Source organism: Brassica napus, chromosome C4 (assembly GCF_020379485.1).
Source record: "Brassica napus cultivar Da-Ae chromosome C4, Da-Ae, whole genome shotgun sequence".
Classification (NCBI taxonomy): domain Eukaryota; kingdom Viridiplantae; phylum Streptophyta; class Magnoliopsida; order Brassicales; family Brassicaceae; genus Brassica; species Brassica napus.
The window spans coordinates 29,521,171-29,548,873 of record NC_063447.1 but is presented as its reverse complement, the minus strand read 5'-3'; the positions used below and the strand labels follow the sequence as shown (position 1 = coordinate 29,548,873).

Below are 27,703 nucleotides of genomic sequence, written 5' to 3'. Positions count from 1 at the left end.
TGTATCATAATACATAATATGATAGTCGAAAATGAACGCAATGGATACACTCGTATCGACATATCGAAATTGGAAGAAGGAAGCGTCACCAGAAGTTCACAGGTAAAAACCGAAACCGACAGGCCTACAAATCTCAATAACATGTTTGTCAATCAGAATCAGAAAGATCTTCGGGATAGGCGTATACATGAACAATTGAAAAAAGATTTAATTGAGCATATTTGGAATAAATTTGGTGATGAGTATTAATAATTAAGAATATCTTTAAGTTTAATTATTGTATTTTTATTTTTATTCATGCAATAAATAAAATTTTAAGTTCACTTAAAAAAAAATATTTTTTATTCTTAAGAACTCCTAATTGGAGAACACCATTGGACACACTATTTTGATTAGACTCTTTAACTATTCAAAAAAAAAAAAATATTAAACTAATTCTAAGGACTCCTTCGTCTAATCCACCATTGTGGATGCTTTTAGAGTTCTTAGACTCCTTACCCTTTGAGAGAAGTGAAGAGTCATTTTTGGTATAACTTAAAATGGATGATTTAAACAAACAAAAAACAGAGTACTAATATCAATACAGATACTTGGAAGACATATTAATATAGATATAACATGAGTGCCGAATAATATATGCTATATATTTTACATTGTTTATTGTCTAACAAGACCTATGCTACGGGTTCGTGAAACTTTTACCCCTAAAATGCTCTTGATTAGGCTCCACCCAAAGGCAAAAGAAAGCAATATGTATATAAATAAGTTTTTCCAATATATATATATATAACTGTACACATTTCTGATATTATGTATATTTTATCGATATAAACATTATGGAAGACAGGGAAGATATGTGGTGTACGGTCAAATAGTGAAAACGTACAAAATAATTTACAATCACTATATATGTATAAAGTTGAAAGTTAAACTATTTTTGTTTGAGTTATATACGACGTTGGAATCAAATCTTTCTTTATCTACCGGATTTCAACTCATGCCAAACAATCATTTTAAGGTTAAACAAGTTACATTATTTAACATAATTAATAACCATGATGGTATTTTCCACAAACTTTTCTTTTATAACAAATGAGTACCGTTGATTAATTCAATATATGATTATACAAAATAAAGAATATTCGTTTATTCTTGTTTAATTACGTGGTGAGTGGCGACTATGACTAAACAAGTGACTAACTATATTATCAAATGGAGTACAACAGTAACCAAGAAGAATAAACACAAATAAATTAATGTTGTGTAATGGATTCCACTACATGCATTAATCAATTTTTAATTAAAAGTTAGTAATTAACTAATGTTTAGTTATTTATTCCCATCCATGGGTTCACATTCACTTTGAACGATCATATATTCCTAATCCTATTTATTTAGTTTGCTATTCAACCTTTTTGTGTTTAAATATTTACAACTAGAGAGAATATCCGTCGCAGCTAATCAAATTAGCCACTGACTTAAAAAAGTATTCAAGTTTTCAACGAAAAAGAACGCAACTACAAATGACGTTGCAATTAGGACGTTGTTGATATGGAATGAAATCCCATGCAGAATAAAAAAAACTGTGAAAATAATTTTTGTTCCTTTGAATAAATTATATGGTAATTTCAACCTCTTGCCTTTTCCAATATTGTTGTATTTTACTCTTTAATCTCATATTTGGTGATGAAATTCGATTCTTTCAAATCTCCTCGCTGCTTTGCAAGGATTCGTCCGTACAACATTATTGCACTATTTACATTTTTTTTTTAAAATATATACATTTAATAAATCATCCCCGAAGGGCAATCGGAATCTTACAAGTGCCGGTGTACCGGAGAAACATCAATACATAGGTTACAAGTGATTTGGACTCAACTAAAACACAGCTCAAGCAAAACAAAGAGGAGCTTAGGTTATGGGAAATACGACAAAGGAAGACTACTCCCTCTTCCGATAGACACCGTGACCCCATAATCCAGTTTCCAGTGACTTCTCACGGCGGTGGTGTCAACGGCCCGCCAGATCCGTACCGGTTACCTTCAACGGAGCCACCCTCGGAGTGTCCCGTGGCCATAAACGTCGACCTCGATACGGAAGCCAACTCCAAAACCCTAACCCGCCGTTAACTGTGACAGCTTCACCGTCTCACAGGTCCGATGTATTGTGTGTTCATCAACTCTTCATGGCGGAGGAAGGAGGATGACGAGCCGGCGAGATTCAGGACCTAAGAGAACCGCCATCTACAGAGGTGAGATCCACCGACACTGCCAAACCAAACCTTCCCATCGGAGATTAAGCCCCCACCCCGATGACTGACTTGCAGTTCCAGTGGGTCGCCGTCGTCCTCTAACAGTAGACTCCAACCATTCACCGACGAATCACCAGAGCGGTGGAGCTTCATAGGAATTTCCGCTTCAGAAATTCTCCCGAGTCGCAGTGAGAAGCGAGAACACCTCTAGAAACACCAGATCTTGCATATTCCGTCTCCTTGTGCTGATTCCGTTGAGGGGGAGACCACTACAAACACCGACGAGGCCGCCGGAGATCCGCAGTGGCTCCACCCTTTTCAATCGGAGATTTTAGGGTAGAGAGAACGATGGGAGACGCGCGTGTAATACAACCGCCACTCAAAGGCTCACTGTTTACATAAAGAAGTTGGGCAAATAACTGCTTTTAAAAGTTTTCAATGAAATAAATCGTCTTTTCTCATCTGATCCATGTTTATCAACCACTACAAGAAAACACAAATTTAACGACGGCCAAAATCGTCGTTATTTCCTCGGAAAAGAAGGCTTACGAGGAAATGACGATGAAAGGCGTTTCGTCGTTATATGATTGTCGTAAGAGAAGATTCGTCGCCATTTCCTCGTTAATTAGCGAGGTTATATTTTCCTCGTAAAGAAGAATTAAGTTTTCGTCGTAAAGACCACGTGGGGTTTCCACGTAACGCGGTCGTTGTGCTTCCTCGTAAGAAACTCGTAAATAATTCGTCGTAAAAGACACGCAAAAACCTCTAAATAAATTCGTCGTAATAAAAACGTAAGAAACACGAAAACAATTCGTCGTAATAGAATCGTAACTAAATCCACGTAAAATCCTCGATAATTGTTCCTCGATATTTCGTCGTTAATTTTCCTCGTTAATACATCGGGAATTAGCGACGAAATTACTTTGTTTTCTATTTACTGAATTTATAAATAAAAATTATATTTATTTAATTTATTAATAAAATTTTAATTGAAATTAAATCGAATAGAAAAATTTTTTTTGGCCGAATTAAAATGAAATTATATAATATATAAATAAGTTTTGAATTTTAAAATACAATAACAAAAAAAAAACTAATGCTGCATTGCCGCGTCGTAGAATTCCTCGCTCCTTCTCGAGAGATCTTCCTCGTTGACTTGCACGGATGTCTCGCCTGGAATGGGGTTTTGTTGTCTCATGGTCCTGAACATGGCCTCCCATTCCGGATTTGTGGCCGCTATGACGTCCAAGAAGTTCTCGAGACCAGTCATACGAGCTGTGAACGACGATTTTGTCGAGGCCAACTCGTTTTGTGTCGACGACAGCTGATGTTGTGTCGTCTCCAACACGTCGCGCAGCTGAGAGACTTCATCATCCCGTCTCTGGCCATAAGAGGAAGTCGCTCTCGGAACATCGTTGACGGAACCAATCCCCAACACACGTCCCTTTTTCTTAGGAGCGACCTTAAAAAACAATAAAATATATATTAAAATTTAAATTTTAAAGTAAAATGGAATTAATAAAAAATTTATATAAAATTTACCTCCTCGTAAATTCTATCCACTTCTATTGTGGATAAGACGACGGGTAATCCGTCGGCGGACTCCTGCGCCAGCTGGGTCTCACGCTCGTCAATACGAGCTGCCACATCATTGTAGATCTTCTCAGACCTCTCATCTACAAATGCGCCCGCCTTGTTTTTGTGGGTCCGATCGAAAAGTTCCATAAGAGTCGGTAAACGTCCCAACTCCTTGGCCTAAAAATAGTTAAGAAAGTTTTTATTATATATATATATATATATATATATATTAAAAATCAAAAAGTTAAATATTTAAATTACGTACCATTTCCAAACGGACGCGGGCGTGTGGTTTTTGGCCCGTACTATGTTGCATCGCCCTGTGGCCATGCTCATCTACCGAGTTACGGGAGGCGGAGCAAGACTGGGCGACTCTCATGGCATCAGGATCCCTCCAGTAACGGATGAGGCCATCCCACACGTCCGTGGTGATGGTTGAGGGTTTGCCCCGCTCATAGCCCTTCACGATCCAGTCACCCTTCCAGTTGGAGACCGTGTCCAACAAACGTTTCTTCGCCTTGTCGATAAACTCTTTCCGCACCTTCTCAGTGACCCCCATGGACCAATTAAATTTTTGCTGCAAAAAAAAAACATTAATAATTAGTTTAGAAAAATAAAATTTAAAAAAATATAAATCAGGAATAAATTGTAAAAACTTACAGCGTAAATCTTGAACCACGTCCTTCTGATGTAGATCGGAGTGGATTTCCAGTTGGGATGTGCCATGGAGAAGTAACCTTTAATCGTCTCGGTTACTTCTGTTGCAAGGCAGTTATCAACCCCAAACCTGAAAAAAAAAAACAAATTCAAAGTTTTAAATATTTATTAAAGTCACAAATGAATTTTAAAAAATAAATGTAACATACATACCAAAGAGTTCCTTCAGGTCGGTCGGGGTCTATGATCGGTAAGCCTTCTCTGCCTGGCAAACCGAGAATGTCCTCAACAGTGTACTGAGAGTAAGGACAACTCGCTGGCACCATCAAATCAGCATGAACCTGATGGGCGGGCATCTGAGGAGGCACATGAGGAGCTGGCATCGGAGGAGGAGCTACCGGAGGAGGCACATGAGGAACTGATGGCGATGCCGTAGAAGAAGGCGAGACTCTCTGAGAAGATTGAGTCTCGGGGACGGTCTCCTGCTGACCCGAAGAACCAGGAGCTGAAGAAGAACCGGGAAGTGAAGACGGGTCTAACCGACTACCCGGTGGACCGAACATCTGCGAGTAGTGAGCACTACGCTGGTGCCTACGAATAGTCTGCAAAATTTAAATTTCTAAATTAAAGTCAAGAGTAAATAAAAAATTATGAACAGTATTAACTACGTAATTAATAAAATGAGGAAACCTAAATTTTGTAAACTAATTTCGTAAACTAAATTCCCTAAACTAACCACCTAATCTAAATTCCCTAAACTACTTAGAGAGGAAAGAGAGTTACCATGTTGAGAGGAAATGGAGAGGCTGTAGAGAGGAATTAGAGAGGAAATGAAGAGGGCTGCGGTTTCGCCTATATATAGGATTAGTGTTCGTCGACAATTCGTCGCAAAATAACGAGGAAAGACAGAGGCCCGTCTTTCGTTTTGTCGCAAGGCCCAAGCAAATTAACGAGGATATACAGAGGCCCGTCTTTTATTTAACGTCGTTCTTGCGACGATTTTTGTTTTATCATCGATTTTACGTGGGCCCGTCTTTTGTTTCGTCGCAAGGCCCAAGCAAATTAACGAGGATATACAGAGGCCCGTGTTTTATTTAACGTCGTTCTTGCGACGATTTTTGTTTTTATCATCGATTTTACGTGCAAATAGCGAGGCTTTTTTTGCTAACCCCTAAAATTTTAAACCCCAAACCTCAAACCCTATCTTTCTTATCTCCAAACCTCAAACCCTATCTTCCTTATATTTCTTATCTTATACTTCATATATTTCTAACCCTTTAACTTCAATATATATATTTTTTTGAATTTGAAAGGTTTAATACGTTGGAAAACAATTTTACAAATTTTGAATTTGACATATCACACAACAAATCAAACACACTCTACAAATCATATATGAAAGGTTTAAAAACATAAAAAAAAAAGAGAAGAAGATATTTGAATACAAATGATGTAGATTTATGTGGGCTACACTTACGTATCTCGTCATATGTGTTTCCAATATCTTTCTTCTCTTTTTTTTTTTAAGTTTATATAAAATTGAAAATTAATTTTTTTTTAGTTTATATGAAGTAGGATGGGGAGTTTTAGGGTTTGCACATTTGGGGTTTAGGGATTTGGGTTTCATTTTAGTTTAGGGTTTATATTTACCGACGAATTAACGACGAAAAGTAAAATAAAAAAGCTAACCTCGCTCATTCCACGTAAGTTAACGAGGCTCTTACGACGTTTTAGTCTTACGTGGAATAAGCGAGGTCCGCTTTTTTAATTATAAATCGTCTCTTAGTCCACGTAAGTTAACGAGGCTCTTACGACGTTTACTGTTACCGTGGAATATGCGAGGTAATGTATTATAAATCGTCGTAAAATTCCCGTGAGATAACGTGGAAAGTACGACGACTGTCTCTAAACCCCTAAAACGAAACCCCAAATCCCAAACCACATCTTCTTTATCTTCTACTTCATATATCAAACACTTCTATCCTTTAACCTCAAGCAATTCATTCTAATCCAAACCGAAAATTATAAAAACACAATTCCTTTACTTATAATTAATGTCGATATCTTATTTATAAATAAACTCCCATTATCTTTAATTATATATAATAAATCAAACTCATACAAATATGAAATACATTAATCGGATTCATCGACATTCTCGTCATCACTTGAAACATCATCATTTACATGAAACTCGTCTTCAACAGCTTCCTCCGTGGGATCTTCGGTAAGATCTTCATACTCGTGATTATGCGGATCAATGAGAAGGATGTCATCAATTTCTTGTTCAGGTTCATGAACTTCATTTATTTGTTCTTCTTGCAATGGTGGTTCTTCTCCTACGATGATTCGTCCTCGAGGTGTAACTTTGATCACGGCTAACCAATTTATACCCGACTCTCTCATCCGTGGGTATGGAAGGAAGCTAACTTGGTCTGCTTGTGAAGCTAAGATGAAGGGCTCGAATTTGTTGTACCTCCGGCCACCGTTGACATCTACTACACCGAATTTGTTCAACCGAACACCTCTATTGACGACGGGGTCGAACCATTCACACTTGAAGAGGACGCATTTTAGCTTCAATATCCCTGGGAATTCGACTTCAATAATCTCCGTCAAGATTCCGTAGAAATCTGTTTCTCCTTTCACACAAATTCCATAGTTACTGGTTGCCCGCTGTTTACCATACTCATATGTGTGAAAAGTATAGCCTCGTGTGAAATACATCTGTGATGTGGTGACCTTTACAAGTGGAGATTGAATTACTTCGTGTAACCACTTAGGATAATCTGCATCGTCGTCATAATCAACCTATTTAAAAATAAAAAGAACGTTGAAATACAAATCATTCATGTATGAAAATTTTAAAAGTATTTGATTAATACCTGATTCTTCAACCACTTAACAAAGTGTTGATCTTTTCTTTTGTCTACGTCACTTGTGGATATACCAGGAAATGTTTCTTCGACTTGTGAAACAAACATGCTGTAAATTCACATTTTACATGAATTAATCTCTCTCAATTATATAATGTATACTCAATTTAAGTTACCTTTCAAAATAACGCATCAATGGATCCTCGCAATTGAGTAGAATATAGGTGTGTGCACTATGAGCGTCTTCTTCACTCGACCACCAAACCTGTTTTGATTTCCCACCAAGTCGTCCAATCTGGCTAAAGATTTCTGGAACACCAACAACTGCATATGTGGGCGCAACGCCACCATCATCATATCTTCTTGGAGCTCTTCTTCGTGTACGTACTTTTGACGCAAAGTAGTACGATGTGAAGTGAGAAACTTCTTCTGTCAAACTTCCAGCAATTATAGAACCTTCAACTTTGGCGAGGTTCTTTGCTTTTCCCTTCAAATATTTCATGGCTCGCTCGTACTGATACATCCATCCGTAATGTACCGGTCCACGAAGCAATGCCTCATATGGGAGGTGGATAGCTAGATGCTCCATCACGTCAAAAAAGCCTGGAGGAAATATCTTCTCCAAGTTGCACAATAAGATAGGAATGTTCTCCTGAAGCTGTTCTACGACTTCTTCTTTAAGAGTGCGTGTGCTCAAATCCCTGAAAAATGCTCCAATGCCTATTCCAAAAACAATTAAACACATTGTTAGTCAAATACTATTATTGTAAACTAAACCAATTTAATATTATTGTCCTATTGTAAACTACCTGCAAGTGCTTCATGTACGTTTGTTGGAAGTAGCTCCGCAAATGCAAATGGCAGAAGTCGTTGCATAAAGACATGACAATCATGACTCTTCATCCCGGAGAACTTTTGACCCTTTTCAACACATCTTGAAAGATTTGAAACATACCCATCAGGGAACTTCACTTCTGATGCCACCCAATTGAACAAAACCGACTTTTTTTCTGAAGACAATCTAAAAATTGGAACGGGAACTTGGCCATTGCTTTTTATATGTAACTCACTTCTTGAGCAAATATCCGGCAAGTCCAACCTCGATTTTATGTTGTCTTTTGTCTTCCCTGGGACATTCAATATTGTATTCATGATGTTCTCAAAGAAATTCTTCTCTATATGCATCACATCAAGGTTGTGGCGCAGAAGGAGATCCTTCCAATATGGTAACTCCCAAAATATACTCTTCTTGTGCCAGTTGTGATGAACACCGTAAGAATCAGGCATATTACGAGGGACATGCCAATTACCACCCCAGCGAACTGTTTCGTTAGCTCCGTAGTAGTCGATTTGCGCTTCAATTTGTTCTCCAGTTAGATATGGAGGAGGAGTGTCTCTCACAACCTTTTTGTGCCTAAACAAATTCTTGTTTCTTCGGTACGGATGGCCAACTGGAAGAAATCGACGGTGACAATCGAACCAACTTGTCTTTCTACCATTCTTCAGTTGAAATGCATCTGTCGTTCCATTACAATATGGACAAGCTAATCTCCCATGTGTAGTCCATCCAGACAACATCCCATAGGCAGGAAAGTCACTTATGGTCCACAAAAGCATAGCTCGCATCGTAAAATTCTTCTTCGTTGAGCAGTGGTTGTAGGAAAACATCAAGTGACCTTTTTGGATGCTTCGGACCGGGTATTAATATGGTCAAGAATAAAAACTCCCGTTGCATGCACATCTCCGGTGGCAGGTTGTATGGCGTAAGAAAGACAGGCCACAATGAATATTGTCTCCCTGACATTCCAAATGGACTAAATCCATCTGTGCATAATCCGAGGTACACATTCCGGCTATTGCTAGCGAAATTCGGATGTACTTTGTTAAAATGCTTCTAGGCTCTTGCATCTGATGGATGAGTCATCTCACCATCCGTCTGAGTATGCTCGGCATGCCACCTCATCTTTCCAGCAGTCTGCTCCGATTGGTACAATCTTTTCAATCTATCTGTAATTGGTAGGTACCACATCCTTTGGTACGGTACCCTATTACGTCCCCTTCCTTGCGGCTTGAATCGTGGTTTCTTGCAGAATCGACATTCTTCCAACTTCTCATCATCTCCCCAGTAGATCATGCAGTTGTCGATGCAAACATCTATCATCTCCGAAGGCAACCCAAGACTATAAACCAGTTTCTGAATCTCATAATAAGAATCAGCAGACTCATTGTCTTCCGGCAAATACTCTTTAAATAAATCTGCCCATTCGTTCATGCAACTTTCAGGTAGATTGTGATCAGTTTTAATATTCATCATTCTAGCAGCCAATGACAATTTAGAGAGACCTTCTCTACAACCACTGTAAAGTGGTTGATTTGCCGCATCTAACATTTCATAAAACTTTTTTGAATCTATGTTAGGTTCTTCATCTTCATCATCATGAGCTACGAATGCATCAGTTACCATATCATGAACCCTATCATAATCTACCATCGGCTGATCCTCCTGATGGTAACTATGTGCATTATGCAATTGATGATCAACCGGTTCTTCTTGAAAGTTGTTATTACTACTACTAGCTTCATTCTGATCATAACTATAACCTTCTCCATGTTGAAACCAGATATAATAATTTGGCGTGAAACCTCTATTTACTAAATGCTTCCAAACATTTTCACGATTTGCCAACTTTGAATTGTTACATTTCCTACAAGGACAGAATATTTTACCGCTTTCTTGGGCGAGCGGTGTAGAATCTGCTTGATGCATAAAACGCTCCAACCCAGCAAGATATTCTTTCGTCACTCTCCCGTTAGCATCTCTATGCATATACATCCACCTCCGCAACTCGAAAATATTTCCCAAGCCCGACATTTTTTTCACTTTTTTTTTTCTTGTTGGTGTGCTTAAAATTATGTTCAAACCTCCATATATATAGAAAATTTTCGAATCTGGTAGTTGAATTTTGCTAGGAATTTACGACGAAAAATTAGGTTGGTGGCAAAAAAAACGTGTTAAGTTGGTGGATTTCTCGTTCTTTCCTCGTAAGTTATTTCCTCGTAAAAATCATGCTAAAATTACGACGAATTTGCGACGAAACACATTTTTCTCGGAAAAACCACGTTAACTTACGACGATTTTACGAGGAAAAGCTTTACTCGGTATTTTACAAGGCCATTACGACGAAACTTTATTTCCTCGCAATTTCATCGTTAAGTCATCGTAATTTCACGAGGAATAGTTTTCCTCGTTAAATTTCCTTGCTAAAACTGTGTTTTCTTGTAGTGAACTAGTTAGAGAATGTAGACAACCATCATAGTTAATAATATGATGCAAAAGACACTAGCATTTCTTATGTTATTAATCAGCAAGAGAACCCTAGAATTGTTGCACAAAAAAAAAAAAACCCTAGAATATAATTTCGAGTGGTAAGTGGTAACTAGTAACTATCCAGAGGACAACATAAAAAGCTCAACTGTGCCAAGCAACTAATAAGTAAATGTTTTGGGGGGGGGGGGGGGTAAAAATCGCAAACACTAAGAAAATAGTTTATATTAACTTTGTTTTGTACCTTTTCACTGATAAACAATCCAGTTTATAACGATAAATAATTTACAAAAAAAAATAATGTGAAGTTTATCAAAAAATAAATTATATTATGAAATAGTTGAAAATCTTCCATCGTTCTAGCTAAGGTAGAACTTAGGTTATATTATAAACACATAAATTAAGTTATATATATATAGGTAATATCTCATAAAAATATTTGAAACCCGATAGTTACAGTAGTCGTGTCGAAACTTTTTCCGATGCAGTATAATTTGGATTTTAAAATGTATACATAAACTAAAAACATATTTTATATTTTTGGATCGCCTTCACTATCATCGGGAAAATTAAATAAGATAAAATAGGGATGGAAGAGTTTTGTATAGGAGAGATCAGGTTTTCTTCCTCTGTAATTGAGCAAACTGGTAGGACAAGTCAGCATTTGACATGTGTCAGTCTCGAATACGACCTTACAGCGTGGCAATTTATCTCTCTGACGTGTCCAGATGGGGACCACTTTCTCTTCCGACACTTCGGCATGGCTTCTTCATTTTCACTTTTCTCCACTCTCGTTTCCTGAAGCGCGTGATTCCCCCTCCTCTCTCACGGTTTATATGTTTTTTCATTTGAACGTTATATTAATCCTTTTTCTTAATACGATGATCGTTATATGCATAATTATCACCTTATTATATACAATAATCACGGCTTTCGTTTTGTTGTAATCGTAAATAACAAAAACAAAGAAAGCGCGTGAAGAAAATGGGTAAAAAGAAGCACATGCGCGACTTGGACCTGACTCGGCACGTGCTAACACAACTCGCACGCTTACCAAGGCGCTCGTCCCATAACGAGTCATGGCTGTGGCTTGTGGCGTGTGGGTTTTAGCCATGGCAGTGGGTCCTAGTAAAAAAAAGGCACATTGTGTAATTAACCAATTCCACAGTGCTAGTAATGAAAAAAGTAAAAACTCTGGCCGGGGTATAATACAGAAGCCGACACGTTTGCCTGCCACGATCCAGACAAGAGGAAAAATAAAACGATGCGTGGGTAACGGCACCGTCAAGTCTTAAACGGAAACGGGATCAGTTTCTAGCGTTAGTGCTTCACATGCTCTATGGAGATGGTAGCTCATTTATTACACAGTGTGGTCTTTATCGGACGGCTGAGATTGGCTCTCCGTTGTTAAATGCACCGTACTACGTTTCTCTTGTTACAAAATATCTCCGTAATATTTATGTAACGTAGAGAGAGACCCTTCGTTTTCCTTAAATTTAAAGTTGGATATTCTGACCCCAAAAAGATTTTTATATTTTGGAAACAATATTCGATTTCCTTTTAAGAGGTGACATGACAAATAATTTTAAAATTTTTAAAGAAATTTTTAATAAAATGAATTAAGTAATTTAATTACCGAGGGTGGAAATAACAGGTCTGCAGAATCTTAAATATATAAATACAGAGAGAGAGAGAAGAAGAGTGTGAATCTTTTGCACGATACCGTGAGACATCTTCAGGAAAAAAAAAAAGGAAGCAGCTTTGGTTTGCTGCAGATCGGGGTTAGGTCTGGAGTAGAAGTGGAGGAAAACGGCGAGAAGTTTGTGATTGTTGAGGCAAAACAACACGGATTCTGAGAGGAGAAGACAAAAAAAAAAAAACCTTGGAGAGAGAAATTTTTATCAAACAGTGTCCTGAATTACGTTCAGTAATCAAAATCAATATACGGACATAACCGTCCGTTGGTGTCCTGTTATAAAGTTATTTGCTTTTTTTTTTTTTTATATCCTCCTTTCATGGGTCTTTTTCTTTCGTCTCTCTCTGTGTTTCTTTCATGGGTGTTAAGAGTAGTGCTTAGCTCGTGAAGGGTCTTCTTCTTCTCGTGTTTGTTTTCTTCCGGGTTCTTCAATGGCGAATGTAGATGCTGATGATCTCAGAACCTCTTTCTCAAGTAAGTAAGACGCAGAGACTTAAAAGTTTCAATTTTTCTGCTGTCTATGTTTGGTTACTTCGTAAAGATTCAATTTTTCCTTCATTTTTTCTCGCTTTTAAAGAAAAACCCACTTTAAAGTTTGCATTTTGGTTTGTTTTCAGGGTCTTATAACGATGAGCTATACACAGAGCTATGGAAAGCTTGTGCAGGTCCATTAGTGGAGGTTCCTCTCACTGAAGAGAGAGTTTTCTACTTCCCTCAGGGTCACATGGAACAAGTATGTCCTTTTTACCAAATTAACCTTTTTTTCTTTACCTCATTCTCTTTCTGAGTTCTGTTTTTTTTTTTTTCTCCTTGCAGCTTGTGGCTTCAACTAATCAGGGAATTGAATCAGAAGACATACCTGATTTCAAACTTCCTCCCAAGATACTTTGTCGAGTTCTCAGTGTCATGTTAAAGGTGAAAACTTTGAATCATAACAACTCTTGTTTTTTTTCCCCCACCATGAATCTGTTTTTTTTTAACATGTTTGGATGTGTATAGGCTGAGCATGACACAGATGAAGTTTACGCTCAGATCACATTAAAACCAGAGGAAGATGTAAGTTCTAAAACAAGACTTTTTTCTTTAATTGGTATTTAATAAAAAGGATTAATTTTTTTTTTTTTTTCGTAGCAAAGCGAACTTACAAGTCTTGATCCACCCCTTGTTGAACCAACAAAACAAGTGTTCCACTCGTTTGTAAAGATTCTAACGGCGTCAGATACAAGCACTCATGGTGGATTCTCTGTTCTTCGTAAACACGCCACTGAATGCTTGCCTGCCTTGGTAACAACTTCCTTCATAAAAAATAATCTCAATTTAGCTCCTATTCTCTCACTCCATTGAATACGTTTTAGGACATGGGACAAGCTACTCCTACTCAAGAACTTGTGACTAGAGATCTTCATGGGTTTGAATGGAGGTTTAAGCATATATTCCGAGGTAATTGACACTATATCTTGAAATATACTCTCTCGTTTTAAGAAAATATATGTTTTAGAATTTTCGAAAACATAATAAATTTTGACTATCAATATATTATTTATTGTAACTAAATATTTCCCACAAGTTTTAACTAATTGAATTTCAATAAGCATAATTATTACTTTTGAAGTTTACAATTTTTCAGTAAGTAATAATGCATTGAAAATATAAAAAATGTATTTTTGGAATTTTTTTTCTTTCTGAAACTTGATTTTGTTGGAAACTAAGGGATTAATTTTTTTTTTTTTTTTTTTTTGGGTTTAGGACAACCTAGGAGGCATTTGCTTACAACGGGTTGGAGTACATTTGTATCCTCAAAAAGACTTGTAGCTGGAGATGCCTTTGTGTTCTTGAGGTACTACTACTTCTGAAGAAACTTTACTAGTCTTGTTTTAGTTTTTAATGAAACTCATGAAAGACACTTTTGTGTTTTTATAGGGGTGAGAATGGGGATTTAAGAGTTGGAGTGAGGCGTTTAGCTAGGCATCAGAGCACAATGCCTACTTCGGTTATCTCGAGCCAGAGCATGCATTTGGGAGTCCTTGCTACAGCGTCTCATGCTGTTGTTACCAAAACTATCTTCCTTGTGTTTTACAAGCCTAGGTAACATTATTACATGATTATACTCTTCTATGTTTTTAGGACTTGGGCTTAAGATAATAAATTTTTTGTCTTCTCAGGATAAGCCAGTTCATAGTAGGTGTCAACAAGTATATGGAAGCTATGAAGCATGGATTCTCTCTTGGTACAAGATTCAGAATGAGATTTGAAGGAGAAGAGTCTCCTGAAAGGATGTAAGACTCCATTTTTCTGATCATTACTTCAGTGTTCTTGATTCTGAATCGTTGAGTTTCTTCAGGTTTACTGGTACTATAGTGGGAATTGGAGATCTATCTTCACAATGGCCAGCTTCTACATGGAGATCATTGCAGGTCCAATGGGATGAGCCAACAACAGTTCAGAGACCAGACAGAGTCTCACCATGGGAGATTGAGCCTTTCTTGTCATCTCCCCCAGTTTCAACACCTGCTCAGCAATCACAACCCAAATGCAAACGGTCAAGACCTGTGGAATCATCAGTTTTGACTCCAGCTCCGCCCACTTTCTTGTATGGCTTTCCTCAGAACCAAGAGACTCCTCCTCCTCCTCCTCCCTCTGCGAGTAGTTGCTATAGGTTGTTTGGATTTGATCTCACAAGCAACCCTCCTGCTCCAATTCCTCCAGACAAGTGTCAAGAACCCATCACTCCAAGCGCAGCTAATGAGCCTAAGAAGCAACAAAAACAGAGGACAAGAACCAAAGTAATCATGCAAGGGGTGGCTGTTGGTCGTGCAGTTGATTTAACACTATTGAAATCGTATGGTGAACTGATTAAGGAGCTTGAGGAGATGTTTGAGATCAAAGGACAGCTTCTTACTCGAGAGAAATGGGTCGTTGTCTTCACGGATGATGAAGGTGACATGATGCTTGCTGGAGATGATCCATGGAAGTAAGCAACTACTAAGTAGTAAAACCATTTTTTACCTTTTTAACGGTTGCATTATTGAATGTTTTTTGTTTGTCTTTGTGCAGTGAGTTTTCCAAGATGACTAAGAAGATATTTATATATTCGAGTGATGAGGTTAAGAAGATGACAACGATGTTGAAGAGCTCTTCGTCGTTAGAGAATGATGAAAGTATGGATTAATAATAATCGTGTAATTAGGTATGACTATGAAAGTATGGTTAGCTACATAAGTTTAAGGGTTATTATATTAGTAACTTATGGTCGTGTAAGGGTTCTCTAGACTATGGTTTTCACTCTGTGTATATAAAAGGCTTGCATGGTCTTGGACTCTTGGGCCTTGTTTGGTTTCTTTTCGTGTCAATTTTCAAGTTGGCGTTTTTAAATGTTTCTGTTTGTGTCGGTTCTCATCTTTCTTTTATGTACTACTAACTTAGACCACCTCCATCGGTGTGTCTTAAAAAAAAGGTTCTAAAGGAATAAAAATCAGAGAACCGGTGTTAAATGTGGGATTTTTAGGATTGGTAAGAGCCCTTACGTGTCATTATCTTAATGGATCTCCCATTTCTCTCTCTCTCTTTCGTCGGGGTTTCCTGTCGAAATCAGTTTGTTCTCTTCCTCGACTTTCTCTCTTCCTCCTCCAATCTCGATCAATCGACTTTCTCTCTCGATTCTGTCTCGATCTTTGTCGGCGATCCAATCGCGATCACTCCATCTTCTCTGTCTGGATTCAAAGACGATTCTGATTTGTTTCACCCATAAAAACGATTCAAAGACGATCCAGTTTGTTTATGGTTTTGTTCTTCACCTCTCCGGTTAGTCGCTGTTTAGCCGATTTGATCTCTTTTCATACTTAATTTGTATTGAACTTATTAATCTGTTTTTCTCTGGATTGTAAGATGTTTTCCTCTGCGTTAGCTTAGTGTTGCATTAGAGGCTAGTATTCTTGTTTACATAGATTATAGTTGAATATGATGATTAGCTCTTTCTTGGTGTTCTATTTTTTATGGGGTGTATGGTGCAAGTGACGATAAAAAGACAGGGACATCAGATTCTCCTTAGCGAGAAGTAGAATGATGACTATTGTCTAAATGGGAATCTCTCTGATGCACTTCCCAAAATCTAAAAGTTTGTTTGTAAAGCTTTGTGTTTTTTTACTGAAATTGTTTTTGAAGCTTTGTTTTAATGGCTTCTTCCCAATGTTGTTATGTCTTTTTGAAGCTTTTTTTTTCACTGAGCCGGTGTACCATGAATGGGGGTTCTGGAGAAGATTCGGTTACCAGTACATTCACGGCTCGTTGGAAGTACTACTTCATATGGTCGATCTCAGAGGCTTCCATCATCATCTCCGGTTTGGGTTTCAGTGGCTGGACCGACGAGAACACTCAAACAAAGGCGAAATGGGACCGTGCAAAGAACGTTGATATACTAGGTGTTGAGCTTGCTAAGAGTGCAGTTCAGATTCCTCTTGTGTGGAACATACAAGTCAGCACTTGGCTCCGTCACTGTTAGTAGTTGAGGATGAGATTCTTTGAGATTGCCATTATCGCATTTTAACGGTGTTTCTTGGTGTTTAAATTGCAGATGTGTATGAAAGAATTGTGAAGCCTGGGAAGACAGCTGGTTTCTTCCCGTTGCTAGCTACTCAAACCGTTAGTGCCATGTGGCATGTGAGTGCTCCTTTCTTCCATGATGATTCAATCTTTTTTTGTTATGTAATCAAAATCTCTATTTGTTTCTCTTTGCAGGGACTGTATCCTGGCTACATTATATTCTTTGTTCAATCAGCATTGATGATCGATGGTTCAAAAGGTATGATGCTTCTCTCGCCTTTTAACTTTCATTCACGTTTTTATCAATATCTTGAAACATGTTTCACTTTTTGTTTCTCTTCCCATTTCACCTAAAAGAACAAGATTTTTTTTCACTTCCTGTTTCTCTTCTAAATGGCTTCTTCTAAAATCCAATCATTCAATTTTAGAAATAAAATAAAATTTAAGAACCTCAATGAGGTTCTCCCATTGGATGATGAAAAATTAAATTAGAGTAACAAAGGTTCTAAACCTTTCAAATCACTAAATTAATTACTAAATTATTGATTAGAGCCCATTATGGGTTCTTACCAATGGACTTGCTTATGTTCCATAACCATCAAGTCCACAAAGTACATTACATCAGTAAAACATGGATGGAAAGAGTACGTGTTATTTAAGCCATTGTCGTCTTCTTCACTCTATACTCTTCCCGAAACTTCAACTTGTTTTAGCCAGTTACTTTCTATATCTTCAAATGTTGCCCTGTTTTGTCACAATCACAAAGAGCCACAGATTCAAGAAAATTAGTATCTTCTTTTGCAAGTTCCATGGAATAGTTTTAGCAAAATAAAAAAAGTTCCATGGAATAGTAATAAGCTGAAAAATGGTTTGAAGAAGATGCGTTTACTCCGTCCAGGCTTCGACCTTTCTGGACCAACAAATTAACTGGGCTTTTATAGGCCTGATAAAAAGATTCTATCATTTTTTATTTGCATTTCACGAGAAGATCTGAAATTTAATATGTAAAATTACATCTAGATCTCGATCCGCGCAACCGCGTGTGTTTTTTTTATCATTTATTTTTATATAAATATTTTATTTTCAATTCTAAATTGATATATATTATAATATATATGTGTCTATCAATTTTTAATTTTTTCATGGAATAGATTGTTTCAATCACATGTATTTGTATCTTCTTCTATATATATATATTTTCGGATTATTAAAATCGTAACTATATATATAAGATTAGTAAAATATTATTTTATTGTCATATTCAAAGATATTATAACATTTCACAAATTTAGAAAGTTTTTAAAAAATTAAACTTTTTGCTTCGTAGATTTATATTATCGAGTAAATAATTAAACATTTAGTTTTTGTTTAATTTTTAAAATAAACTATATAGTTTAAAAATTTTTTTCATTGGTTTAAGATAGTAAAGATTAATCATTGTTAGATAATATGATTTTTGTTATTTAAAAAAAAATCTTTATAATTTTAAAAGTTAACATCGACAAATATTTAAATATTTAACACATGGAAGTATAGTATTACAACATTAAATTATATCTATTTAATTTATATTATCTATAAATCCAATGGATCATCTATTGTTTAAATCCAATTATTGATAGCCCAATAAAAATTTCTGATAGGTCCAAAATTTAAATGATAAGATTAAAGACTAAATGTAACGTTACTTTTTAGGAATATGTCCATTTTTAAAAAAATCACACATGAATCAAGGTTGTGACTTCTGTTTTAACATATAATTAGAATTTAATGAATATGAATTGATGGAGGATGAGAATGATTCCTCGAGTTCAGTTCAAAGGAATCCTCCCACGATCAAGACAACTGGCTTATGTATCTAGATTAAAAAATGTCCGTTTTCATTTATTAGATGAGAGTATATTATCTTGAAGTGGGTTTACTACTTAGATGCTTTCGTTAGTTATTTGTTCCGTACTTGGCTACCCATCGTTTATCATGTGCATGGTAACTGTTACTAATTCTTGTAGGAAAATGAAATTGAATAGCGTATAACACGTTTGTCGAGAGTAACTATATATTTACTTTTCTTTCTACAAAGTCAAGGAAGTGAAAGGGGGCTGGCACCTCATGTATAATATTTTATACAAATGTGTTGAGAAGCCCAAATATAAAGTGGACCGAGTACTTTCTAGGCTACGCAGATAGTGGGCTAAACAACTGGACGTGGCAGGGGTCGTTTAAGGCTGGAGAAAAACGGCAGGCAAGGTGGAGGTGGCAGTTGGAGAGAGAGGATTGTGCCAACGTCAGGAAAGGGAAAGAACTTGATCAAAGAAAACAGTCCTTAGATTTGAAAAAAGTTAAAACATTTCAATCACGCCCCAAGATGTTGGGGCCTACCACTTCCTTTTTGTCGCTTCCTGTCGGTCCATCTCTAATTCTTCTTCGAATATATGTTAAACCAATTTGTTTTTTCCCTTTAAATTATGCTACATAAACAAAATTTTGCTGTCTATTTCTGTAATTAATTTTAGATTATTTTCTCTAATTAATTTTAATTAGTGACGCAATGATCATCTGACTAAAAATTTGAGATTTTAAGCATTTTAGAGAAAGTCGCACGTTGGATATTTACGTTTTAATAACACGTGATTTAACATTCCTATCATGATTATTCATAAATGCAAAAGTTAGATATAACATTATGACTCATGCAGTACTGTTTGTTTGAAAGTTTCTTTGGTTTCTTATAATCGGCCTCGATTACAAACTTTTTATAAAAAAACTCTCCGATTTACGCGAGATTTGTTATAGCTTTACCGATTTAAGAATAAAATCATACTAGCTTTATATAGCCATGTGTGATGTGTGTGTGGTGTAATTTATAATAGTCCTTTTACGAAAAGCAGATCTCAAAATAAAAGATGAAATTTTGCTGTCCCCTTTCTTCGTCGTAATAACACAACAATTAATAAAATAAAGTATTACCACATCCAAAGAACAATTCTTATTCTCTAAATACAGTCAACATATACATACATGTAGTACTTTACATAATTTACAAATAGAAAGAAAAAAACATATGTTTTATCGGCCATATTAATTCACATGACCTAATAAGTAATTAGAATTTCAAGTTTGCCACCAAACTTCGCAACCTAAATTACACATAATGAAGATATTAAATATACGTAGTCATGGATAATCATCCTAACCCATGAATCCAAAGATGACTACTCACAGATAAGAAACTCTCTTATTATTCTCTTGAAGAAACTAACTCAAAACCTCAAGTTCACAATCTCAAACTCATAAGTTATGCAACACCATTGCATCTCCTTATATATAATTCAAACTTCCTAAATTCATTAGGTTTAACATATTAGAATATTTCCTAAACACAACTCACTTTCCTATTCCATAACTCGGTAGGAAAGTATTAACTTGTTCTCCAAGCTATTTCAAGTTTACTTCAACATTCACCCCCCTTAAACTTGAAATCTTCATTTGACACATCTTGAACTCCGATCAGATCTCTCATCTCTTTAAACTTGATTCTCCCAAGTGCTTTAGTTAGTATGTCAGCATTTTGTTTCACCCCAGCAACATGCTCCACGCTCACAAGACCCTTCTCGACGCATTCTCGAATGAAGTGGAACCTTGTGTGAATATGCTTACTACGCCCATGAAACACTGGATTCTTGGACAAAGCTATTGCCGACTTATTATCAATACGTATCATCACTTTCTCCCTTGAATGGCCGAGTATCTCATTAAGAAGATCTTGTAACCATATTGCTTGCTTAGTTGTTTCTGTTGCAGCCATAAACTCAGCTTCACATGAGGATAACGCGACTATCTCTTGCTTCTGAGAACACCACGTGATTGGATTGCCACCGAGGTAGAAGATATGACCGGTCGTACTCTTGCTGTCGTCTGGATCAACATTGTAGCTACTGTCACTGTAACCAACCAAGCCCTCCTTCGGTTTTGCTTCAAACTTCAATCCATATGATAGTGTTCCCTGTAGGTATCTCAGAACTTGTTTTAATGCGGCCTTATGGGACTCCTTTGGATTATGCATATAACGACTTAGGATGCCCACACTACAAGCAAGGTCAGGTCTCGTGTGTATCAAGTAGCGCAAGCAGCCAATGTTCTTTCTGTAATCCCTTTCATCCACACTGTTCTCTTCATCGGCTTTGCCCAACTTCAGACCTGCATCCATATGTATGTGTGTCGGGTTGCATCCTTTCATCCCGGCTTCCTCGATAATCTTCGCAGCATATTTCTCTTGACTTAACACTATGCTTCCCTCTCTCTGTGTAACTTCTATTCCAAGGTAATAACTCAATCTACCAAGATCAAACATATCAAACTTTGCTGTCATACCCTTCTTGAAGTCGACGATCATATCCATGCTAGATCCTGTTACGAGCAAATCATCTACGTAAACTGCTACTACCAATAGATGTTCTTGTTCTTTCTTTTGATAAAGGGACGGCTCCTTAAGACATCGCACAAACTTTAACTCGTGAAGCACGGCGTTGAGCTTTTCGTTCCATACCCTCGGGGCTTGGCGTAGCCCGTAGAGAGTATTATTTAACTTATAGACCTTTGTCTCCTTCCCTTTGATGACGAACCCCTCTAGCTGTGACACAAAGACTTCTTCCTTTAGATCACCGTGAAGAAAAGCGGTCTTAACATCGAGATGATGTAATTCCCAACTGTGTGAAGCTGTCATTCCAATTATTCGACGAACTGTCTCTATTCTCGCAACAGGCGTGGAAACTTCATCAAAGTCTACTCCATGCTTCTGTATATAACCTTTCGCAACCAGCTGTGCCTTGTACTTGTTGATACTGCCATCAGAGTTCCTCTTAACTTTGAAGACCCACTTCAAACCAATCGCTTTACAATGAGATGGAAGATCAACCAGAACCCAAGTATCATTCTTCACTATCGATTTGATTTCATCCTCACACGCATCTCTCCAAACTTTTAACTCTTTTGCCTCTTCACAGTTCCATGGTTCCTCATTCACAAGCATCAGGAGATGTTCACATTCTATCTCACAAAGCGACTCATACATCCCGTCTTCTTCACACAAGAGCTCGTAGTCGTCGAGATAGCTCGGTTTGTTGATCGTACGAGAAGATCGTCGTAATATCACCGGTGATTCTTCTTGAATATTATCCTCTTCTTGACTATTATCCTCTTCCTGAGGCTCGGGAGCAGCTTCATCTTCACTCTTGTCGCTGAATCGTGGTACAACTTCAACTCCAAACTCTCTGTTACTGAAGTTGATGATACTAAAATCATTGTGTACTTCTTTCTCTAACTCTAACCACTTCCACCTCTGTTCTTCGTTAAAGACCACATCTCTGCTAACAATTATTCTTCGACTCGATGGGTCAAGCAGCCGATAAGCTTTTGTCCCGGGTTCTGTTCCAAGGTGAACCAAAGCTCTTGATCTATCATCCAGTTTTCTTAGATGTGGTGTCGTAACTTTCACATAACCAACACACCCAAAGACTCTTATGTGCCCAATATTCAGTTTCTTTCCTCTGAAACTTTCGTATGGAGCATGTAGTAACAGAGTTCTCGTCACTATCCGGTTAATGAGATAGGTTGCATGCCTTACCGCTTCCCCCCATAAGAAGTTTGGGACGTCCATGTGTTTTAAGATGCTTCGTGTCATCTCTAACAGCGTTCTTTTTCTTCTTCACCTCCGTTCTGCTGCGGAGAATATGGAGCTGTAAGATGACGTTTGATACTCGAGATATCGCAATACTCTTTGAATTCAAGTGATGTGAACTCTCTTCCTCTGTCGGTTCTAAGCGTTTTGATCCTTGCACTCATCTTCTACTCAACTAAGTCCTTAAATCGTTTAAACTTAGTGAAAGCCTCGCTTTTCTCCTTCATGAGAATGGTCCACATATATCTCGAATGATCATCGATCAAAACAAAAACGTATCTGTTTCCTCCAGCTGTAGGTGGTGTGATCAGACCGCATAGATCTCTGTGTACTAACTCCAGTACTTCTGTCGCACGGTATGAGCTGGCTTGAGGAAAAGATTTTCATATTTGTTTCCCACGCAAACATGTTATACATGTCTCCTTCTCAACTCCAAAACGAGGCATACCAATCACCATATCCATATTGACCATTTGCTTCAAATTGCTCAGACCCACATGTCCTAAACGCGAGTGCCACTTTGAAGACTCCATGTGATGAACCATTTGTAAACACTTCTTATTTTCCACCTCCATGATTACTTTGTATAGGCGATTTGGTGCTCGCCTTGCCTTTACAATCAGTCTTCTATCACGATCATACAAGAACAAGAAGTCTTCCTTCATGTTTACCTCACAGCCTGACTTACCTCACAGCCTGACTCTGTAGCCTGTCCAAGGGATATAATATTACTTCGAAGATCAGGGATATATTACACAACAGAAAGTATCTTTCTTTCATCATTCTTGGTTACGATAACAATTGAGCCCTTTCCGGTTATATCTATACGAGAGTCGCTCCAAACCTCACTTTCCCAATTATCCTTCTATCAATTTGTGAAAAATACTCGAGATTTCCTGTCATGTGGTTGTTGGCTCCATTATCCAAGTACCACAAGTTGTCTCCAGCAGTAGCAGTATCAAGTTTATTTGGTATAACCTTCCGTTCATTGAGAAACACAATCTCGTTTACCATCAATTCATCAGCTTCATGTGTAGTATCTGCTTCGCTTTCAAGTGTTTTTTGGAGTTTAAGCAAGCGATCGGGACAGTTCTGAGCGAAGTGCCCTATCTTAACACATCAAAAGCATACCACTTTGGATGCATCTCTTTCTTGACGATAATAGCCTCCGTTCTGTTGATAACCATAGTGCCCGCGACCTCTTCCTCGATACCCATAATGACCACCTCTGCCTCTCCCTCTAGATGAGTCGTATCTCTCTTGATAAGGTTGTTGTGGTTGTGCTTGTGAATCTGCATTCGTATACATAAGTTTATTTTGCCCTTGATCTTCTTGTTTCTCGTCGTCCTCTTCAGAAATTCTTTCTTCATAAGCTTTTAATCTTCCCACAATGTCTTCAAAGCCAGTTTTGTTTAGATCAAGAACTTGTTCTAAGGCAGCTATGATGTGTATATATTTCTTTCTCGGCAAACTTTGGAGAAATTTCTTAACAATCTTTGACTCCTCAATAACCTCTCCTAAGGCTGCTGATTTTGTTAATAGTTCAGAGATCCTCCCGACAAAGCTATCAGTAGAGTCGGTATCCTTCATCTTTAGTCTGTTGAAATAGGCTGTTAGGGTCTGCAGACGAGCCTCTCGCACGCGATCAGCACCCGTATGTCTCATCTTGATCGCCTCCCAAATCTCCTTTACGGTATCAAGGTCTCCTAGATCAATGGCCTCCCAGACCTTATGAACCTTCAATGCTGCTTGCATCCTTATTGTCCATACCGTGTAGTTAGTATCATTCAACAACGAACACTTGATGGACGAGGAGCCACTGCTCTTGTTGATATTCACTGCAACGATATCCCCCATGTTTTCTTTGACTTAATATAAAGCTCTGATACCAAATATTGAAATCAAAGACTCGAACACAAATCAATGAACTCACAAATAAGAAACTCTCTTATTAATCTCTTGAGGAAATGAAATGGAATTTTCAAAGGTCCTAATTCAAATCTTGTAGTATTTAAGATGTCAATCCATTTCTAAGTATTTTGATGCAAAGAGAATACATGTTCAAACTTAATCTAAGTGTATTCAGTTCAATGAAGTGGTTTGATTAAACTAACAAGATTCTAACACAACTAACTAGCAACTTTCAATCAAATGAATAAAGGAGGACACATGGGTATAGGAATTTGATGTCAAATGATTAAGATTCAATCTAAAATGGCAAGGTTTCAATCAACACATTTCCCTAAGTCTAGATAACAATTCTAAGCAAGTTCTTTATCAAGACAAATGCTCATTTACTCTCATTGATCAAACATCAAATGTCTTTGGTTTGTGTCAATCAAGCAATCATTAAGAACAAATCATACAACTATCGAAACTCCTCTAACATCAAATATCTTTGGTAGGGTAAGTTAAGAGCATGTTGAGTTGGCTCAGACATTTCATCGAACACCTTTCAGGCAATAAAATGTCTAGGTTTCTAATCTGAATGGCCAACTCTAGATTAGCATTAAGATCACTCAATCAAGCAAGGAAACATATTAAGCTATTCTAAACATTCTAGATTATCACTTAATCATCCTAATCATCCTAACCCATGAATCCAAAGATGACTACTCACTCATTATCATGATAGACACTAAATCATTAGTTGATCGGAGTCTAAATATGATTAATGATCAAAGCAATCAAGCAATCACAAAAGATAATGATCAAGATTAGATCTTTCACTCCAAAGTGGTCTTTGATTTTTTAGATAATAAGATCAGTCCCAACTTTGGGATAACAAGGATATTTATACAATCCCTGGAAAACCTAATGGTTTCCACTAAAAAGTCTAAAAAGCCCTTTAAAAACACTAAAATTCGATCAGCTGAAAATGTGACCCGGGTAGAGGTCGGGTCGCCCAACCCGCGATGATCTACCCGCGCTGGGTCGTCCTGGGTTGTCCGCACGGGTCGTCCAACCCGCGCTGGTATACCCGCGTCAGCTTCTGTCGTCCAGCCTTCTTCGCCCGCGCGGGTAAGGGAACCCGCGGTGGTCTACCCGGGTTCGACCATGGTTGATATGCCTCTAGTAAATCGATCATCACTTCTCCAATACAGCTTCAAATGACTTGAAACCACTTCCATTAGAAAGCTAACTCAATTTACTATGTCTTCCCAAAATATTAGTAACAAAAGGTATCTTTAAGACTTCCATCCATGTTCATCTTTCACCCTTTTACACCAGAAATGTCTCTAAACACCTCCAAGAACTCCATAGCACACTCCAGCCCCTAATAAAGACTCATGTATGCAAAATGCAACCTAAAGATGACTAAATCCTAGTCTATATGATCAAAATGTACAAGGATGAATGGCTAAAATCATGCAAATTCATAAGATATCAACTCCCCCACACTAGTCCTTTACTTGTCCTCAAGTAAACTTTTCAAAAACTCAAGAAAGAGAGATATAAAGATGAGAGCTTATAACGAAAAGAAACACTTTCTAGCACTCAACTCGACATCCTAAAGAAACATAGCAAAAAACATGAGCAAACTCTTTTATTATACTCTAGCTTCTCTAGGCCTATCAATACTCTTAAACCTCTACACAAGTTGCAACGCTTATCAACCAACAAGTTCTTTTAACCAGCCCTCACATTGATTCACACACACACACAAGGTTAATTTTCACAAATGGGCACATGATCTCAATCATTTGGCTAGGCAAGCAAATGGTCTAATGTGAATGAAGAGGAGGGTTCAAATGCATCATTTCAAGGTGGTTGTCACTCAAGAACAAGGAGCTTGATCATTATGAAAAATTTATCTAAGACTAGAAGCAATTCATGCATACATATATCCATTCTCATCGTTCTACCCTTTTCCTAAGTGATTACAAGCTTTACCCTTTTCATCCCCATTCTAAAACCAAAATAGCACCCACTCACATCACTCACCCAAAGAACAACTCTCTATTTCTTTTGACTCAACCAACTAGGGACTTTTATTCACTTTTTACAACACTTAGCTCTAACTCTTTCTCATTTCCTTCCCCACCTTCTCATTGATTCTCTTTTCTTTTCTTTTTTTTTTTTTATTATAAGGGGAAGGTTCTTTTGTACACAATCTAGAGCTTCCTTCTTTCCTTTTGTCCCTAGGATTTTTTTTTTCTTTTCCCATGACACTTTGTCCATCTTTCTCACTCCCCAAACCCAAAATATTAATATTTAGAATACACAAACCCACTCACCATCCCCAAATGATAGCTCATTATGCTAGCAAGAGATGAGAACAAATATATGTCGCCTCCAATACTCTCAAGACATTGCACATGACAAGCTATCAAAAGAGGTCTCACTCATGCAAATCAATGTTTGGTCTCAAAGAATGGCTAGGGTTGTAGGGTATGGAGTGCTATTTGGGTTAACAAAGAGTGGTATAATGGAATAAGATAACTCAAATGTGTATGAGATCCATGATCAAGTATGCAAGTGCCCATATGCAAGAGAGATTAAGTTCATTCAAGCCAAGTTCAGTTTGGAGCTGATTTTAAAAACAATGCCAATATCAAGCAAGCAAACAAGTTTCAAGAAGAGTTTTCAAGGCTCGAACCATGCAAGGCTTTTAAGGGATGCTTAAGCAACTTGATATGTTTAACTAGGGTGTCACTTTGAGTTCTAGACATGTGTTCTTTACAAGGTTTCTCCCTATTCATGAATGCAACCTATATGCTCTAGACTCAATCCTAAGAATGCAAGTGATGCAACTACATGCTTCTTTTTGTGTTTTTCAAATTTTTCAAAATATTTTTGGTTTTTCTATGCAAATATGTATGTACAATGCAAAACTCAATTCAATATCATCAAAACAAACATGATCAAATACTTGGTACCTCCCCCAAACTTAGTTCACACAGTCTTTGTGTTAGTAAGTTGAAAGAGATACCCAAAAGAAAGAATAAATGCAAAGAAAAACTGGTATATACATTGGAAAGGTTGGAGTGGTACCTCAAGCGGAGAGTGGAGAAGGAGGATCCTTCCCACTTTCAAGAGTGATGGTGAGGACTTGTGAGAGAAGCTCTTGAAGCTTGATTGGATCATCTTGGAGCTGTGGAGT

The 27,703-nt window shown here is 37.4% G+C and overlaps 3 protein-coding genes and 1 non-coding gene across 8 annotated transcripts; 3 read left to right on the top strand and 1 right to left on the bottom strand.

Annotated features, from left to right (window-relative positions):
* Positions 1 to 10,885: 10,885 nt before the first annotated feature.
* On the bottom strand, positions 10,886 to 12,497 carry LOC125585218. The gene has a single exon (XM_048753886.1). It carries the CDS (start codon positions 11,533 to 11,535, stop codon positions 11,395 to 11,397), a length of 141 nt encoding a protein of 46 aa, XP_048609843.1. The 5' UTR covers positions 11,536 to 12,497; the 3' UTR covers positions 10,886 to 11,394.
* Positions 12,498 to 12,600: 103 nt separating this feature from the next.
* Positions 12,601 to 15,759, top strand: LOC106396799 (auxin response factor 18). 2 transcript variants are annotated; one of them, XM_013837284.3, is made up of 11 exons: positions 12,601 to 12,857; positions 13,001 to 13,116; positions 13,200 to 13,298; positions 13,383 to 13,439; positions 13,515 to 13,667; positions 13,739 to 13,823; positions 14,130 to 14,220; positions 14,304 to 14,468; positions 14,546 to 14,659; positions 14,725 to 15,354; positions 15,438 to 15,759. In XM_013837284.3, exons 1-11 carry the CDS (start codon positions 12,815 to 12,817, stop codon positions 15,550 to 15,552), a joined length of 1,668 nt encoding a protein of 555 aa, XP_013692738.2. In that variant the 5' UTR covers positions 12,601 to 12,814; the 3' UTR covers positions 15,553 to 15,759. The 2 variants fall into 2 exon arrangements, with proteins under 2 accessions (XP_013692738.2, XP_013692741.2); XM_013837287.3 differs by having other exon boundaries at positions 12,627 to 12,861.
* Positions 15,760 to 15,954: 195 nt separating this feature from the next.
* Positions 15,955 to 19,449, top strand: LOC125585217 (lysophospholipid acyltransferase 2-like). 4 transcript variants are annotated; one of them, XM_048753885.1, is made up of 5 exons: positions 15,955 to 16,184; positions 16,591 to 16,876; positions 16,954 to 17,039; positions 17,118 to 17,181; positions 19,135 to 19,449. In XM_048753885.1, the coding sequence occupies exons 1-5, from the start codon at positions 16,161 to 16,163 to the stop codon at positions 19,143 to 19,145; spliced, it is 471 nt and encodes a 156-aa protein (XP_048609842.1). In that variant the 5' UTR covers positions 15,955 to 16,160; the 3' UTR covers positions 19,146 to 19,449. The 4 variants fall into 4 exon arrangements, with proteins under 4 accessions (XP_048609842.1, XP_048609839.1, XP_048609841.1 ...); XM_048753882.1 differs by having other exon boundaries at positions 19,097 to 19,449; XM_048753884.1 differs by having other exon boundaries at positions 19,003 to 19,449.
* On the top strand, positions 16,387 to 16,482 carry LOC125586776. The gene has a single exon (XR_007323307.1). It is a non-coding gene; the product is annotated as a small nucleolar RNA R44/J54/Z268 family (small nucleolar RNA).
* Positions 19,450 to 27,703: the final 8,254 nt, after the last annotated feature.